Source organism: Oncorhynchus mykiss, chromosome 1 (genome assembly GCF_013265735.2).
Source record: "Oncorhynchus mykiss isolate Arlee chromosome 1, USDA_OmykA_1.1, whole genome shotgun sequence".
Classification (NCBI taxonomy): Eukaryota; Metazoa; Chordata; class Actinopteri; order Salmoniformes; family Salmonidae; genus Oncorhynchus; species Oncorhynchus mykiss.
Window position 1 is genome coordinate 22,575,226 of NC_048565.1, and position 17,671 is coordinate 22,592,896.

General features: G+C 42.7%; 1 protein-coding gene across 6 annotated transcripts; it reads right to left on the reverse strand.

The window, feature by feature from the left end:
- Positions 1–5,086: 5,086 nt before the first annotated feature.
- On the reverse strand, positions 5,087–17,420 carry LOC110509695 (uncharacterized protein C11orf24). 6 transcript variants are annotated; one of them, XM_021591024.2, is made up of 4 exons: positions 17,229–17,420; positions 15,434–15,579; positions 8,795–8,920; positions 5,087–7,273 (listed from the first exon to the last, which is right to left on the reverse strand). In XM_021591024.2, the coding sequence occupies exons 2-4, from the start codon at positions 15,558–15,560 to the stop codon at positions 6,285–6,287; spliced, it is 1,242 nt and encodes a 413-aa protein (XP_021446699.2). In that variant the 5' UTR covers positions 15,561–15,579; positions 17,229–17,420; the 3' UTR covers positions 5,087–6,284. The 6 variants fall into 6 exon arrangements, with proteins under 6 accessions (XP_021446699.2, XP_021446536.2, XP_021446615.2 ...); XM_021590861.2 differs by having other exon boundaries at positions 15,434–15,655; XM_021590940.2 differs by having other exon boundaries at positions 17,203–17,420.
- Between the last annotated feature and the right edge of the window lie 251 nt (positions 17,421–17,671).

Consider the following 17,671-nt stretch of genomic DNA (forward strand, 5'->3'; position numbering starts at 1 on the left):
AGCCATGCAATCGCCATAGACAAACATTGGCAGTAGAATGGCCTTACTGAAGAGCTCAGTGACTTAACATAGCACCTTCATAGAATGCCACCTTTAGAACAAGTCAGTTCTTAAAAATGTATGCCCTGCAATAGCTGCCCCGGCCAAGTGTAAATGCTGTTATTGTGAAGTGGAAACCTCTAGGAGCAACAACGGCTCAGCCACAAAGTGGTAGGCCACACAAACCACTGAGTGCTGAAGCGCATTGCACTTAAAAATCATCTAGTTGCAACAGTTCCAAACTGCCTGTGGAAGCAACTTCAGCCGAAACATGTTCTCTGAAGTGATGAATCATACTTCACCATCTGGTAGTCCGACAGACAAATCTGGGTTTGGTGGATGCCAGGAGAACGCTACTGGCCCAAATGCAGTGTCAACTGTCAAGTTTGGTGGAGGAATAATGGTCTGGGGTTGGTCTGTTTTTCGTGGTTCGGGCTAGGCCCCTTAGTTCCAGTGAAGGGAAATAAACACGACAGCATACAATGACATTCTATAGGATTCTGTGCTTCAGCATGACAATTCCCCTGTACTCAAAGTGAGGTCCATAAAGACATGGTTTGTCGAGATCAATGTGGAAGAACTTGACTGCACAGAGCCCTGACCTCAACAAACACCTTTGGGATGAATTAGAATGCCGACTGCGTGCCAGGCCTAATCGCCCAACATCAGTGCCCGACCTCACCAATGCTCTTGTGGCTGAATGGAAGCAAGTCCCCACAGCAATGTTCCAACATCTAGTGGAAAGCCTTCCCAGAAGAGTGGAGGCTGTTAGAGCAGCAAAGGGGGGACCAACGCCGTAATAATGCCCATGATTTTGGAATGAGATGTTAGATGAGCAAGTGTCCACATACATTTGGCCATGTAGTGTTCTGTCACAAACTAGATTTATATAATGTCAAATATTGATTTATATAAAGTAGTAAATATTGAAATGGATTTCTTAGCTTAAAAACACAAAACAACTTAAAGTGAGAATCATTTTGACTTCATAAATATATTGTGTAGGCTACAGTGGATGTGAAAACAAAGTGACAAATTGAGTCCTTTTTGGTCCAGTGCAGGATGATTCATCGGAAGACTAACATCCGCTTCTCAATAAGGGTATGCTATAGGGGTATACACTTCCTTTACAACAAATGGCCATGTAGGCTTTACTCCATCCTCCCAGAGGATATTTGGCATGCTTAACCCTTTATTTTTTTTAGCATTACCTATTCTGCACATCTATCACTCCAGTGCTTAATTGCTATATTGTAATTATTTCACCACTGTGGCCTATTTATTGCCTTACGTCCCTTATCTTACCTCTTTTGCACACACTGTATATATACTTTTTCTATTGTGTTGACTGTACAGTGAGGGGGGAAAGTATTTCATCCCCAGCTGATTTTGTATGTTTGCCCACTGACTAAGAAATGATCCGTCTATAATTTTAATGGTAGGTTTCTTTGAACAGTGAGAGACAGAAAAACAACACAAAAATCCAGAAAAACGCATGTCAAAAATGTTACAAATTGATTAGCATTTTAATGAGGGAAATAAGTATTTAACCCCCTCTCAATCAGAAAGATTTCTGGCTCCCGGGTGTCTTTTATACAGGTAACAAGCTGAGATTAGGAGCACACAAAGGGAGTGCTCCGAATCTCAGTTTATACAGGTAACAAAAGACACCTGTCCACAGAAGCAATCAATCAGATTCCAAACTTTCCACCATGCCCAAGACCAAAGAGCTCTCCAAGGATGTCAGGGACAAGATTGTAGACGTACACAAGGCTGGAATGGGCAACAAGACCATCACTAAGCAGCTTGGTGAGAAGGTGACAACAGCGATTATTCACAAATGGAAGAAACACAAAAGAACTGTCAATCTCTCTCAGCCTGGGGCTCCATGCAAGATCACACCTCGTGGAGTTGCAATGATTATGAGAATGGTGAGGAATCAGCCCAGAAATACACAGGAGGATCTTGTCAATGATCTCAAGGCAGCTGGGACCATAGTCACCAAGAAAACAATTGGTAACACACTACGCCATGAAGGACTGAAATCCTGCAGCGCCCACAAGGTCCCCCTGCTCAAGAAAGCACATATACATGCCCATCTGAAGTTTGCCAATGAACATCTGAATGATTCAGAGGACAACTGGGTGAAAGTGTTGTGGTCAGATGAGACCAAAATGGAGCTCTTTGGCATCAATTCAACTCGCCGTGTTTGGAGGAGGAGGAATGCTGCCTATGACCCCAAGAACACAATCCCCACCGTCAAACATGGAGGTGGAAAAATGCTTTGGGGGTGTTTTTCTGCTAAGGAGACAGGACAACTTCATCGCATCAAAGGGACGATGAACGGGACCATGTACCGTCAAATCTTGGGTGAGAAACTCCTTCCCTCAGCCAGGGCATTGAACATGGGTCGTGGATGGGTATTCCAACATGAACACACGGCCAAAACACACGGCCAAGGCAACAAAGGAGTGGCTCAAGAAGAAGCACATTAAGGTCCTGGAGTGGCCTAGCCAGTCTCCAGACCTTAATCCCATAGAACATCTGTGGAGGGAGCTGAAGGTTCGAGTTGCCAAACGTCAGCCTCGAAACCTTAATGACTTGGAGAAGATATGCAAAGAGGAGTGGGACAAAATCCCTCCTGGGATGTGTGCAAACCTGGTGGCCAACTTCAAGAAACATCTGACCTCTGTGATTGCCAACAAGGGTTTTGCCACCAAGTACTAAGTCATGTTTTGCAGAGGGGTCAAATACTTATTTCCCTCATTAAAATGCTAATCAATTTTTGACATGCGTTTCTCTGGATTTTTTTGTTGTTACTCTGTCTCACTGTTCAAATAAACCTACCATTAAAATTATAGATGGATTATTTTTTTGTCAGTGGGCAAACGTACAAAATCAGCAGGGGATCAAATACATTCCCCCCTCACTTTGTTTGTTTATTCCATGTGTAACTCTGTGTTGCACAGCTTTATCTTGGCCAGGTCGCAGTTGTAAATGAGAGCTTGTTCTCAACTAGCCTACCTGGTTAAATAAAGGTGAAATAACATTTATAAATATATTACCTAACAGTATCAGTCTCCAAATTTGTGTTGCACTTTGATTTGCCTAGCTGACACTACACTTAGCCCATAATGTCTTCACTGACATTTTCAATCTCTCCCCGAGTCTATAATACCTACATGTGTCAAACAGACCACCATCGTCTCTGTGCCCAAGAAATCGAAGGTAACCTGCCTAAATGATTACTGCCCCGTAGCAGTCAGTAGCCATGAGGTGCTTTGAAAGGATGGTCATGGCTCACAACACCATCATGCCGGAAACCCTAGACCCACTCCAATTCGCATACTGCCCAAACAGATCACGCAATCTCAATCGCACTCCACACTGCCCTTTCCCACCTGGACTAAACACTTCCATCTGCTACTGGATCCTGGACTTCCTGATGGGCCGCCCCCAAGTGGTAAGGGTAGGCAACAACACATCTGCCACACTGATCTTCAACACTGGGGCCCCTCAGGGGTGCATGTCCCCTCCTGTACTCCATGTTCACCCCACGACTACGTGGCCAAGCACAATTCCAACACCATCATTAAGTTTGCTGACGACACAACAGTGGTAGGCCAGAACACTGACAACAATGAGACCAACAACAACCTCTCCCTCAATGTGAGCAAGACAAAGGAGCTGATCGTGGACTATAGGAAAAGGAGGGCCGAACAGGACCCCATTAACATCAACGGGGCTGAAGTGGAGCGGGTCGAGAGTTCAATGCTTTGGTGTCCACATCACCAACAAATTATCATGGTCCAAACACACCAAGACAGTCGTGAAGAGGGCACGACCACACCTTTCCCCGTCAGGAGACTGAAAAGATTTGGCATGGGTCCTGGTTGCATCACCGCCTGGTATGGTAACTGCTCGGCATCTGACCGTAAGGCGCTAGAGGGTCATGCGAACGGCCCAGTACATGCCTGGGGCCAAGCTTCCTGACATCCAGGACCTATATACTAGGCGGTGTCAAAAATGGTCAAAGACTCCAGTCACCCAAGTCATGCACTTCTCTCTCTGCTACTGCACAACAAGCGGTACCGGAGCACCAAGTTTAGGACCAAAAGGCTCCTTAACAGCTACTAACCCCAATCCATAAGATTGCTGAACAATTAATCAAATGGCCATCCGGACTATTTACTGATTTGATAATGTGTCTGAAGCCGCAGGATGTAAATTATTTTTTTAAATAAAAAAACATTTTAAAACAATGGCACACTTGGTCTCTACTCATGTTCTCTATAATATACAATAACAGAAAAGTTACTTTTATGATATACAATTTTCCCCTCATTCTTTCATAAGACACCAGGCATTGTAAACACTGAGGATTAAGCCATAGTCCTGGCAGAAAAAGCACTCGGGTTGAATGCTAAGGTTCTCCAACTGGCATGAACTCAAAAGGGGGAAAAGTAGAAGCAGATGTCCCTCTGTGTATGAGTGAGGCAGGCAACCATTCCCAGCCCAGATAAATATGCCATAATGAAACCTGTCTTTATAGTCACCTGCACCATATAGCCGTCGGCATTCCCTTTGATCCACTGGGCCTTATCCACAAAAAAATTAAAATCATTGGTCTTTGTTGCTTATAAATATTGTTTCTCCCAGTAATATCCACACTACAGTGTAACAAAGTCCATGTGGAACAGGCCCTCTCAAAACAAAAGGCTTATACAGGCATGTCAGTGAGCTTATCACTAACCCCCTCACTCTCTGCTTCTCACCAGATATTCATATTGCAGATATTGAAATCGCATGTCCTGGAGGCTGTGATTTCCTGCTGTCTCTGATCTGACAGTTACAGCTCAATAATGGGAGCAAACACACAAACAGAGCAAATACAGAATATTGAAGTAAAAAAAAAAAAATGAATATCAGGTCTTGGCAGCAATATATTGGGGAATTGCAGAGGGGTGATAAATGATCAATGACAAATACTGTAGCAACCAATTGTTAGTTATTTTTTTACTAAATGCAATATTCTTTGGCAAGGGTCAAAAAGGTTATTTTATTGCTAACTATTCCAGGAAATGGGAAACTAAAGCATGTTTGGACCAGGAAGTTCCCAAGAGAACTGTGTGTGGAACAGGGATAAAGTCCAAGGTAATAGATGTCTGAACAAGGACATTTTAGAAAGCACTGGAATGAAGAGAGCTAAGCAGAAACGCAGCAGAGAAACACCATTTAAAAACTGCCTCGAGGTACCAAAAGTTGTTTTCTCCTAAATGTTACAATTGGAATCTGTTGTTTTCCCCAAAAAAATGCATCACTGGTGAGTGCATTGTTAAGGTGTCGGACCACCTCCCTGCTCTCATTATTTTCTTCTGTCAATTAATTCCTAGTCCACACCTTCAAACCTTCTCAGACATTACATGTGCATCACATTCCCAGGAAGTAATTACTGGGCTACAGATGTGGGATATTTATGTGCACCACCTTGAGTACACCCAGACTGATTGATATGCCCTTGTAATAAACAACATCAATATTTCTCCCTGCCTGGGAAACACAGCATATACTGTTCACAGGCCTGCAGAAATCTTAAGTCTTACAACAGTTGAAACACTAGCAGCCTACTAATGCATATTGCTAAAGTGCTGATTTTCCCCTACTGCCATTTTATCAAACTTTCTTTTGTGAAATACCATAATTTAACAGTGCATGAAGGCACATAACAGGCCTTCATACCCATTTCCACCCTTGACAGAAGTTCCTCTGCCTTGGAAAGTCTCTTTTGGTCATCATACAAACTGTTCCTCCTCCTTCATAAATGGCTAGACAATTCCCTTGGCTTCAACGTTAATGTGCTTCAGTGATCAATTTGCCATTCAATCTTAATCCAAGGAGAGGAATGGTAAACAAAGGAAATATGCTAGTCATGAACAAAGAAAAAAAGGCATGAAAAATGACATGCATACACAACGCAATGGATACAAACAAAATAATAAACACCGGACATTTTCACCCTCTTTCCCACAACAATCCAAATGACATTCCTTAGGAAAAAAAAAAAAAAGAGTACTTAACCATATATGTATTTCGTCCTATGGGTTGGGGCTGGAAGCATTTGCGTAGAAATGTAAGACAGAAATATAGGACAAACAAACCACTGTTGCGATACTTTGGCAATCTGTTAACTCACAAGTTATTAATCCTGTTCCAATAAAGAAATTAGAAAAACAAACACTCAACTTTCAAACCCCTGAATCAGAATACATTCCATTGATGAGATAGTCCACCTGGGTGTAGTCTTTCGTCCTGTAGCTCTCATAGGCCTGTGTGAGGAAGAGGACAACCATAACCAGGAAGAAGACCAGGCCAAACAACAGGACAGCCAATAGGATACTTGTGTCCACCAACTGGCGTGTCAGAGGCCCCCCGGCAACAACGTCTATAATGGCTCTGTTGGTACCTCCATCAAGCCTTTTTGTGCTGACCTCAACAGTGAAGGTCGAAGGGACTATGGCATTTCTGGAGGTAGCTTGAGAGCTGGGGACCGCCGGACTGGTTGGTGATGGATTCCTCTCCACAACTGTAGATGAGTCTATGGTGGTAGGGGTGGTTATGTTTGGAATAGTTGTTAGTGGTATTGTTGTGGTGGTAGTTGTTGTTGGTGGTATTGCTGTTGTGGTGGTAGTTGTTGGTGGTGGTTTTGTTGTTGGGTGTGTTGTGGTGGTAGTTAACAGCATTGCTACTGGTACTGCAGTGGTGATAGTAGTGGTATTTGTTGTTGATAATGCTGTTGTCGTCATCTGTGGATTGGCTGGTGGAGGGGTCAGGGCTGAGGGAGTCTTTGTAGTTCTGGGTTCCTGCTTTACTGAAGTGGTTGTCTCAGAGGTTTGGACTGTTGACTTATGGGGTATGTCAGGTACTGTAGTTCCTCTGGAGGCATTGCTAACAGTCTTACTTGGAATGAAGGTGTCATTCTCAGCGGCTGGCATGGGTGTTGCAGTAATGGTAGTAAATGCAGTGGAGATGGGGGCCTGCCCATTATCCTCACGAAAATGCAAGGTAGAGTCAGTCTCATTGAGGGCAGAGGTGTCTGTAATTTGATTGGCATTATTGCTGGCTGTCAATTCAGGAGCAGTGGGATTTTGATAGATTTCTGATGAAGTTATGGAACTGGAACTTGAAGACTCAGTGGTAGGTCCAGCGTCACACTTAAGACCACTGATGTTTTTATCTGGGGGGAAAAAAACTGATTTTAAATTCTGACAAATGTAAATGCATTACATGATAAGTATTACAAATCACAAAATAGATTGTTAATTTACAAACCAAAAGATACCGTTAGATTTATCAATAACACTGAACAAAAATAACACGCAACAATTTCTAAGATTTTACAGTGTTAGTTCATACATGGAAATCAGTCAATTGAAATAAATTCATATAGGCCATAATCTATGGATTTCACATGACTGCGAATAGAGATATGCATCTGTTGGTCACAGATTCCTTAAATTATTATTATTATTTTTTTTTTAAATCAGCATCTGGTGTGATGATCAGGCTGTTGATTGTGGCCTGTGGAATGTTATCCCACTCCTCCTCAATGGCTGTGTTAAGTTGCTGGATATTGGCGTGAACTGGAACACTGTCTTACACGTCGTTCTAGAACATCCCAAACATGCTCAATGGGTGACATGTCTGGTGAGTATGCAGGCCATGGAAGAACTGGGACATTTTCAGCTTCCAGGAATTGTGTACAGATCATTGCAACATGCACTATCATGCTGAAACATGAGGTTATGGCGGCGGATGAATGGCACGACAATAGGTCTCAGTAGCTCATTCACGGTATCTCTGTGCAAACAAATTGCCATCACTAACATGCAGAAAAATAAATAAAAATCAGATATATGCTTGCCTGGTACAGTTGAACCCGGATATCATCCGTAAAGAGCACACTTCTCCAGCATGCCAGTGGCCATCGAAGCGGAGCATTTGCCCACTGAAGTCGGTTACGATTCCGAACTGCAATCAGGTCAAGACCCTGGTGAGGACGACGAGCACGCAGATGAGCTTACCCGATACGTTTTTTTGACAGTGCAGAAAATCTTTGGTTGTACAAACCCAGTTTCATCAGTTGTCTGGGTGGCTGGTCTCAGACAATCCCGCAGGTGAAGAATCCAGATGTGGAGGTCCTGGGCTGGCATGGTTACACTTGGTCTGTGGTTGTGAGGCCGGTTGGACATACTGCCAAAATTGCAAACGATTTATGGTAGAGAAATTAACATTCAGTTCTCTGGCAACAGCTCTGGTGGACATTCCTGCAGTCAGCATGCCAATTGCACACTCCCTCAAAACCTGAGACATCTGTGGCAGTGTGTTGTGTGACAAAACTGCAAATTTTAGAGTGGCCTTTTATTGTCCCCAGCACAAGGTGCACCTGTGTAATGATCATGCCATTTAAATCAGCTTCTTGATATGCCATACCTGTCAGGTTGATGGATTATCTTGGTAAAGGAGAAATGCTCACTAACAGGGATGAAATGTACATATGGAACATTTCTGGGATCTTTCATTTCAGCTCATGAATCCAGCACTTTACATGTTGCATTTATATTTTTGTTCAGTGTAATAATATTTATATTGACGGTAATAAGTTATATTCTGAACATTACTAACAATGAGTACACATGCACTTTCATATTTAAACATTCTCCACCAACTGTGTTTAAATATCGCAGCATTTGTATACCTTGTATCCTTATCAGGTCATCGACGGAGATATCATTGCAGTTAGTGCCATTGGGACACTTCAAGAAAAAGCATGTGTAGTTCTCTTTCCAAAAGACAGAGTGATCACAGGTCATATACAGTAAGCCTGTGGAATGAACACAACAAATTAAAAGAAACTCTTGCATGCAGTCAAAATCTTATATTAAACCATCGCCAAATAAGTAATTGCTCAAAATAAATTGTACCCCTTTATGCTTCATTGTGAGCAAGATTCCTGGCACCATGACAATCTGTACATCTCAAATGAATTCAGTAAATTTTCCTGCCATGAATCAAATCAATTCAGACTGAACAGCAGCATGAACCAAAAGCATTTGTTATGTAGGCAACATCAATATGTTACCTCATCACCTTTGGGCTCCAGAGTGGCACAGCGGTCTAAGGCACTGCATATCAGTGCTTGAGGTGTCACTAGACACCCTGGCTCTTTTCCAGGCTGTATCACAACCGGCTGTGATTGGGAGTCCCAAACGGCTGCACAATTGGCCTAGCGTCATCCGGGTTTGGCCGGTGTAGGCCGTCATTGTAAATAAGAATTTGTTCTTAACTGACTTGCCTAGTTAAATAAAAGGTTAAATTATCTTTATTTTTTTAAATACAAAAATATAGCTGGTCAACAACTTATCCAAACATTTACCATCCTTATAAAAAAAAGTTACCACAATCAGCCCTGGGAACTTCTTACATTTTCACCACAGCACTAGGGTTGTTTTTACTCTATTTTTTTTGTGCAACTCTTATTTTATTTCATTCCTCTCAGCAACCACTGTCAGGGCTTTTTCATGAGACCTGGGATCCATTACAGAAACAGATGGGAGAAAAACAGGCCTGTTTACACCTCCTTTGATCCCTGCCAAACTGTGTGACTGAAGAGGTAGCTCCAGAACACCTCAGCCTCAACATCCAGCAGTGCCCGCCTGGTGTCTCTTCTCCCACTGCAGAGCAGACCTACTGATGAGGACAACAGGTGGGGGAAATCTTCAGACCAGAGGCAGCCTTGGGCCTGGACCGAAGGAGAGGAGCTAGCCCGTTAGGGAGTCAGTGTGAGAGATAGCAGAGCTAGTTGTGAGACCTCATGTCACACTCCTCCCCGGCCTTATTTTGGAGCTGCTGCTAGTCCTTTGTGGTTAAAAACTTCAGGTGAAATGGCCTAGAGAGCCATTCCTGGTCAGTGACGGCAAACTAATTGGAAGGCCAGACACTTTGTGTTTTAAATTATTCTGCAGCTGTTCCAAATGGGACGGGAAAAGAGTGGAGGGTTGGGAGTTGGGGAAAGCAGGGTCAGTGGGTTTGAAAATCAAAGTTGCAGAGGGCCCCTCTCTCCCCTCCCTCTTAAATTACTAGGGGTCATCCTATGCTAGGGGCTTGACGTGTACCAAACATACAGGTCTCTAAGCTGGAATGCTGAATGATTATGTATTTATAGCGCTTTGTCATACCACACATTACATGCTTCCAGATGGTAATACCAACCTTGTTTTCATGCCCTACTACTCTCAACCCACATTGCATCGTATGCCTCTCAGAAAAGCTGTCGCTTGTTTAGAGTGGATCATGTGGTGGAACTGAAAGAGGGCTGGGCCATTTACAACTAACTCCTCCCGATAAATACTGCCTGGGGTACATGCGTGTACTTGCTGCATGCATCCGACCACTCAGGTGGTGCAGCGTGTGCGGCAAAAGTATTGTAAGATTTAATTAAAGAACATGTCATGACAAAGACTCACCAAAGCAAGGCCAGGCTCATAAACACAGCAAGGCCTAAGCATCCCTTTCATCTTAAATCTGAAACACATGGCTTCTTTGAAATTATATGTCCTTTAGCAGAGATGTGATTTGAAAAAAAAAAAAAAAAAAAAAACACATGGCTTTGCTTTTAACAAAGACGATATTCCACAGACTATTCCCATATCAGTTGTGTTCCTACATCATCCAAGAGGTAAACTTTTAGAGGCAGGGAGGTACAGTTGCTGCCAAATACATTGGCACCCTGCACTTTTATTAAACAGTTCCCTATTTCTTGTAGAATAAGTTTTTTTTAATGGATTTTCAACATTGCAGAACAAATGTTATTTTAGTAACCTTAAATTTAAATTGAGAGAATAAAGGCAAATGGCATGGACAAAATTACTGGCACAAATGTATTATAATCCCTAATAATCCTGTTTACACGGACACATTTGAAATCAGACTACTTGACGGGACTTTTGACAAATGCAGAAAATCACAAACGCTCTACCACAGTGACCATGTTATTTTTGCGAAGACTATTTGATTCTGAGATCAGACATAGAAATAGTTTTCACATTCTAACTTTGTAAGACGCATACTTATCAGTTGTTTTGGTACATCGTAAGAACATTCATTTCCAATGGGCCGCTGCATTTGTGTTGCAGAGGCATTTGCAGTACGTTCTGTGTTGTACATAAATCGGATTTATCGAAAGTATGCATCAAACTGTATACGCACACGGCTTGACAGAATTGGTAGTATAAAGGTGAATGTTTAACTTTAGTTGTACACATATCCAAATGATGCTGCGTACCATTTTGCGCAATGACGCAGCAATTTATTTTTTTTATTTTTTTTACAACTGCGACCTGGCCAAGATAAAGCAAAGCGACACATACAGAGTTACACATGGAATAAACAAACATACTTTTTCTACTGTGTTATTGACTATATACAGTGTGTGTAAATGAGGTAGGATAAGGGAGGTAAGGCAATAAATAGGCCACAGTGGCAAAATAATTGCAATATAGCAATGAAACACTGGAGTGACAGATGTGCAGAAGATGAGTGTGCAAGTAGAGATACTGGGGTGCAAAGGAGAAAAATAAATAAATAACAGTATGGGGATGAGGTCGTTGGATAGACTATTTACAGATGGGCTATGTACAGGAGCAGTGATCCGCGAGCTGCTCTGACAGCTGGTGCTTAAAGCTAGTGAGAGAGATAGGACTCTCCAGCTTCAGTGATTTTTGCAGTTCGTTCCAGTCATTGGCAGCAGAGAACCTGAAGAAAAGGCGGCCAAAGTAGGAATTGGCTAGGGGGTGACCAGTAAAATATACCTGCTGGAGCGCGTGCTACGGGTGGGTGCTGCTATGGTGACCAGTGAGCTGAGATAAGGCGGGGCTTTACCTAGCAAAGACTGGTGTCTTGGAGTCAATGGGTTTGGCGACAAATATGAAGCGAGGGCCAGCCAGCAAGAGCATACAGGTCGCAGTGGTGGGTAGTATGAGGCTTTGGTGACAAAACGGATGGCACTGTGATAGACTGCATCCAATTCGCTGAATAGAGTGTTGGAGGCTATTTTGTAAATGACAATCGCCGAAGTCAAGGTTCGGTAGGATAGTCAGTTTTACAAGGGTGTTTGGCAGCATGAGTGAAGGTTGCTTTGTTGTGAAATATGAAGCCAATTCTAGATTTAATTTTGGATTGGAGATGCTTAATGTGAGTCTGGAAGGAGAGTTTACAGTCTAACCAGACACCTATGTATTTTCACATATTCTAAGTCAGAAGCGTCCAGAGTAGCGATGCTGGACGGGCGGGCAGGTGTGGGCAGCGATCGGTTGAAGAGCATGCATTTCATTTTGCTAGAATTTAAGAGCAGCTGGAGGCCACGGAAAAAGTTGTATGGCATTGGAGCTAGTCTGGAGGTTAGTTAACAGTGTCCAAAGAAAGGCCAGAACTATACAGAATGGTGTTGTCTGCGTAGAGGTGGTTTAGAGAATCACCAGCAGCAAGAGCGACGTCATTGATGTGTACAGAGAAGAGTCAACCCGAGAATTGAACCCTGTGGCACCCCCATAGGCTGCCAGAGGTAGGTGAGGCAGTCATTTGAGAAACCAAGGCTGATGAGTCTGTCGATAGGAATGTGATGATTGACAGAGTCAAAAGCCTTGGCCAGATCAATGAATACAGCTGCACAGTATTGTCTTTTATCGATGGCTGTTATGATATCGTTTATGATATCACTCGGAAACAAGATTGCATAGCGGAGAAGGTACGGTGGGATTCGAAATGTTCGCTGATCTGTTTGTTCACTTGGCTTTCGAATACCTTAGAAAAGGCAGGGTAGGATAGGATAGATATAGGTCTGTAGCAGTTTGGGTCTAGAGTGTCTCCCCCTTTGAAGAGGGGAATGACCGCCGCAGCTTTCCAATCTTTGGGGATCTCAGACGATACAAAAAAAGAGGTTGAACAGGCTAGTAATTGGGGCTGCAACAATTTCGGCGGATAATTTTAGAAAGAGGGTCCAGGTTGTCTAGCCCGGCTGATTTGTAGGGGTCCAGATTTTGCAGCTCTTTCAGAACATCAGCTATCTGGATTTGGGTGATGTAGAAATGGGGGAGGCTTGGGCGAGTTGCTGTGGGGGGGTGCAGGGCTGTTGACCAGGTTAGGGGTAGCCAGGTGGAAAGCATGGCCAGCCGTAGAAAAGTGCTTAATGACATTCAATTATCGTGGATTTATCAGTGGTGACAGTGTTTCCTAGCCTCAGTGCAGTGGGCAGCTGGGAGGTGCTGTTATTCTCCACGGACATTAGTGTTCTGGAACTTTTTAGAGTTTGTGCTACAGGAGGCAAATTTCTGCTTGAAAAAGCAAGCCTTTGCTTTCCTAACTGCCTGTGTATATTGGTTCCTAACTTCCCTGAAAAGTTGCATATCGCGGGGGCTATTCGATGCTAACGCAGTACGCCACAGGAAGTTTTTGCACTGGTCAAGGGCAGTCAAGTCTGGGGTGAAGCAAGGGTTATATCTGTTCCTGGTTCCACATTTTTTTGAATGGGACCTGCTTATTTAAGATGGTGAGGAATGCACTTTTAAAGAATAACCAGGCATCCTCTTCTGATGGAATGAGGTCAATATCCTTCCAGGATACCCACGCCAGGTCGATTAGAAAGGCCTGCTCGCTGAAGTGTTTTAGGGGGTGTTTGACAGTGATGAGGGGAGGTCTTTTGACCACAGACCCATTACGGATGCAGGCAGTGATCGCTGAGATCCTGGTTGAAGACAGCAGAGATTTATTTAGAGGACAGGTTGGTTAGGATGATATCTTTGAGAGTGCCCGTGTTTACGGATTTGGGATTGTACCTGGTGGGTGCATTGATAATTTGTGTGAGATTGAGGGCATCAATCTTAGATTGTAGGATGGACAGAGTGTTAAGCATGTCCCAGTTTAGGTCACCTAACAGCACGAGCTCTGAAGCTAGATGGGGGGGCAATCAATTCACATATGGTGTCCAGGACACAGCTGGGTGCAAAAGATGGTCTACAGCAAGCGGCAACAATGAGAGACTTGTTTCTGGAAAGGTGGATTTTCAAAAGTAGAAGCTCAAATTGTTTGGGCACAGACCTGGATAGTAAGAGAGAACTCTGCAGGCCATCTCTGTAGTAGCTTGCAACTCCAGCCCCTTTGGCAGTTCTATATTGTCGGAAAATGTTTTAGTTAAGGATGGAAATTTCAGGTGTTTTGGTGGTCTTCCTTAGCCAGGATTCAGACATGGCTAGGACATCCGGGTTGGAAGAGTGTGCTAAAGCAGTGAATAAAACAAACTTAGGGAGGAGGCTTCTAATGTTAACATACATGAAGCCAAGGCTTTTACGGTTTCAGAAGTCAACAAATGAGAGCGCCTGGGGAATGGGAGTGGAGCTAGGCACTGCAGGGCCTGGATTAACCTCTACATCACCAGAGTAACAGAGGAGGAGAAGGATAAGGGTACGGCTAAAGGCTATACAAACTGGTCGTCTAGTACGTTCGGAACAGAGAGTAAAAGGAGCAGGTTTCTGGGCACGGTAGAATAGATTCAAGGTATAATGTACAGACAAAGGTATGGTAGGATGTGAATAAAGTGGAGGTAAACCTATGCATTGAGTGACGATGAGAGAGATATTGTCTCTAGAAACATCCTTTAAACCAAGTGAGGTCACCGCATGTGTGGGAGGTGGAACTAAGGCGTATATATTTCAAAAACGTCCATCTTCGTAACCTTGCAAAAATGACAATCAGTTTAAAATCAAATTATTAGTGTGCATGTAAACATAACCATTGATGGCTACAAAAATAATTTGTTGGCAGTTCTTAGCCAAAGGCTATGCAACCAAGTACTAGCTCCAGGGTGCCAATAATATTTTTGATGCCATTTGTCGTTATTTTCTAAATTACAATTGTAAACTTACATTTACAAATATAAAATTGGTTGCGCAATACTGAAAATCCAATAACAAGGTATGGTGAGCAATGTATATTTAAAAAAAAAAATGTGTCTATCTTAAAATAAATGGGGAATATTTTATGAAAACTGCATGGGTGCCAATATATTTGGATGCAATTCTAGGTAGCATACAGCATAGCTTATCTTCTAAATGAGTTTTTAGACACCTTATGAGCAAATACCATTTCCACAAGTAGTATGACAACGTAACAAAAATTACTTAATTAACTTCTGTGAACAGGGTGTATGTAGGCTACATTGAACAACAAGCCATTTTATACGTTTACAGTCAAATCAATTGTTTGAGTTTTAGGTGCGTTTTCAGTGGGACAAACCACTGCAATATGGCAGTAACACCTGATTTATAGGCTGACTCAAACTTACATTCTTCCAAGCATTGGGTTTGATTTGTCATTTTCAGGCTGGCTATAACACAGGACTCGCTGATAACATGGGATGACAGACAAGGCAGCAAAAAGAGCCCCAGGACCAGGAGAAGATGCAGGGTCATGGTGAAATGGTGGCACGCACTGGGAAGGGAGACAGAGGTGGTGGACAGGAGTCACAATGAAGGCAGGGGGGACACCACCATCACAGCTCTAACATCTACAGGACACAGGCATGGAAAACGGTCTTATTTAAGGTGTTTGCAGTTGTCATCAGCCCATACAAATTCATATAGGCCTACTTGACTTTATTTATTTTTAAACTTGCATTTCATTATATTTTTTCAATAGAGCAGCAGTTGGAATATATTATAACCATGTAAATTCCAGTTTATTCAAGACACATTTGTATAAAAATAGTTTGTCATTTTTTACATCCGTAGAGCGAAATAAAACAGTCGATGTTTTGCTGTAGGCGTCTGCCCTGAGTAACGGGACCTGAGCAGTTTAGAATCAAAGTTCGACTCATGAGCACCATCTAGCAGGATTGCACGGAAACTGCAAGGTGGGACTTTCGTAATTTATTAATCTCGGGTAATGAGGAACTAAAATCTCACGCAATATTATAATTGTATGGACTATTACACAAATTATACATGAGGTTACAGTTCTAAGATCTAGCTAGCCTGAAGACCAGAGAGCAAGTTAAGCTTGCAGAAAGGCACAAAAGTTGGTATTGTACAGGGCAATACCAACTATGGTTAACTATTCTGGCCTTCAGGTACAGGTTTTATGTTGAGGCACTATAATTGTGATACAATAAATATCACACGTATACAGGTCAGACATTCAACTGAGTAGGTCTCAAAGCAGTTTTTGAATTCCAGAGTCCTGTTCATTCTTTCTGGACACTCACTGTGTTTTTAGACAATGCTCAAGTTTACAAAAGGCAAACTCAAGAACACTTTTTCAGAACTCCTGTTGGCTCTACCCTAAATATAATCAGCATTGAGCTGAGCAAATTGTCACAGTTCACTACTATACATGCATGCCAAAGTGGAGATCATGTGATGGGCTCAACAATGGATTTGCTCCACTTCACTCCACAACTGGACAAACGACCAGTTTACAGAGTATGTGTATGAAAAACACCAGAGCCTTCTGGCTAGTTATTTATTACACATGTTTAACCCATTGTGCATTCATTTGGCACTAAGGTTAACCATATACCGTCGCAGATGCTTGTCAATACAGCTAAACCTGCATTACTTTTTCCTAAACATACAAGCATCTGTCTTCAGACCTCTCCCTAGACGAGTTTACTCAACGAGATAGATATCTTTATTTTTTTAACACAGGGAGCTGAACTAGAACGAACCTCTCCCTTGCCCAGTAATTTGGCTAGCCGCTAACTAATAGCCAACACTGCGTTGCAATGCAGGTTCATCACACTAACGTTAGTTTGTTAACGTTCGCTAGCTAGTTACTTTATTAGCCAAATTGGACAGTTAACTAACAGTTAGTACAGGATAGTTTTTCACTTCGCTAGTTCCTACCACATCCACCACAGCACAGGTCCAAAGTTGTTAGTAGTAACAAACAGAGACTGTAGATAAATAACCCCATATCTCTGGTAGCAAATGACACTCAACAGTCAATACCCACTTCAATATTATTTGGTAGTAGCTAGGTAGGGGAGCCAGCTAACTAGCTAGCCGCCTAGCTGGATAGCTAGCTAACGTTAGTTGAACACCAAATGAAACTCACCCAGGCAGGAGGCTAACAATACACACCTTCAGTCAACTTATATCTCTGTTCTTGTAGCTAGAAAACACCATAGCAGTTGACAGTCTATAGACAAACCAAAGACGTGTCATCTCATGTCAACCAACATCAGAAAAACATCCCACTTTCCAACACAGGTGTAGCTAACTGAAGTAGCTAGCTTGCTAAGCAAACAACTACTTAAAGGTCGTCATCACTAGTTACCACAATCACAAAGTCAGAAGGTCCGCCTACTCGACCAATCATATGAGGGAGTGTGATGACGCGTATGCCGGTTTACGGTTCGTAGTAAACAACCAATCAGATGACGAGATGTGATGACGCGTATGCCGGCCGGCTTGCAGGGACATGCGAGAGACGTATTTATTTGATCTATTGATTCGTCAATGATTTGATTATTTATTAGATAAAGAAAAACAACTATTATAAATGCAAAGTGTTTATCAGATGT

Bases quoted from the DNA above. Each gene is read 5' to 3' on its own strand.
- LOC110509695 (XM_021591024.2), bottom strand. From the start codon at position 15,560: ATGACCCTGCATCTTCTCCTGGTCCTGGGGCTCTTTTTGCTGCCTTGT. The intron at 8,921-15,433 runs GTAAGTTTGAGT...TTCATTCCACAG, and splicing joins AACCCAATGCTTGGAAGAAT to GCTTACTGTATATGACCTGT. The intron at 7,274-8,794 runs GTATACAAATGC...TTTTCCCCCCAG, and splicing joins TGACCTGATAAGGATACAAG to ATAAAAACATCAGTGGTCTT.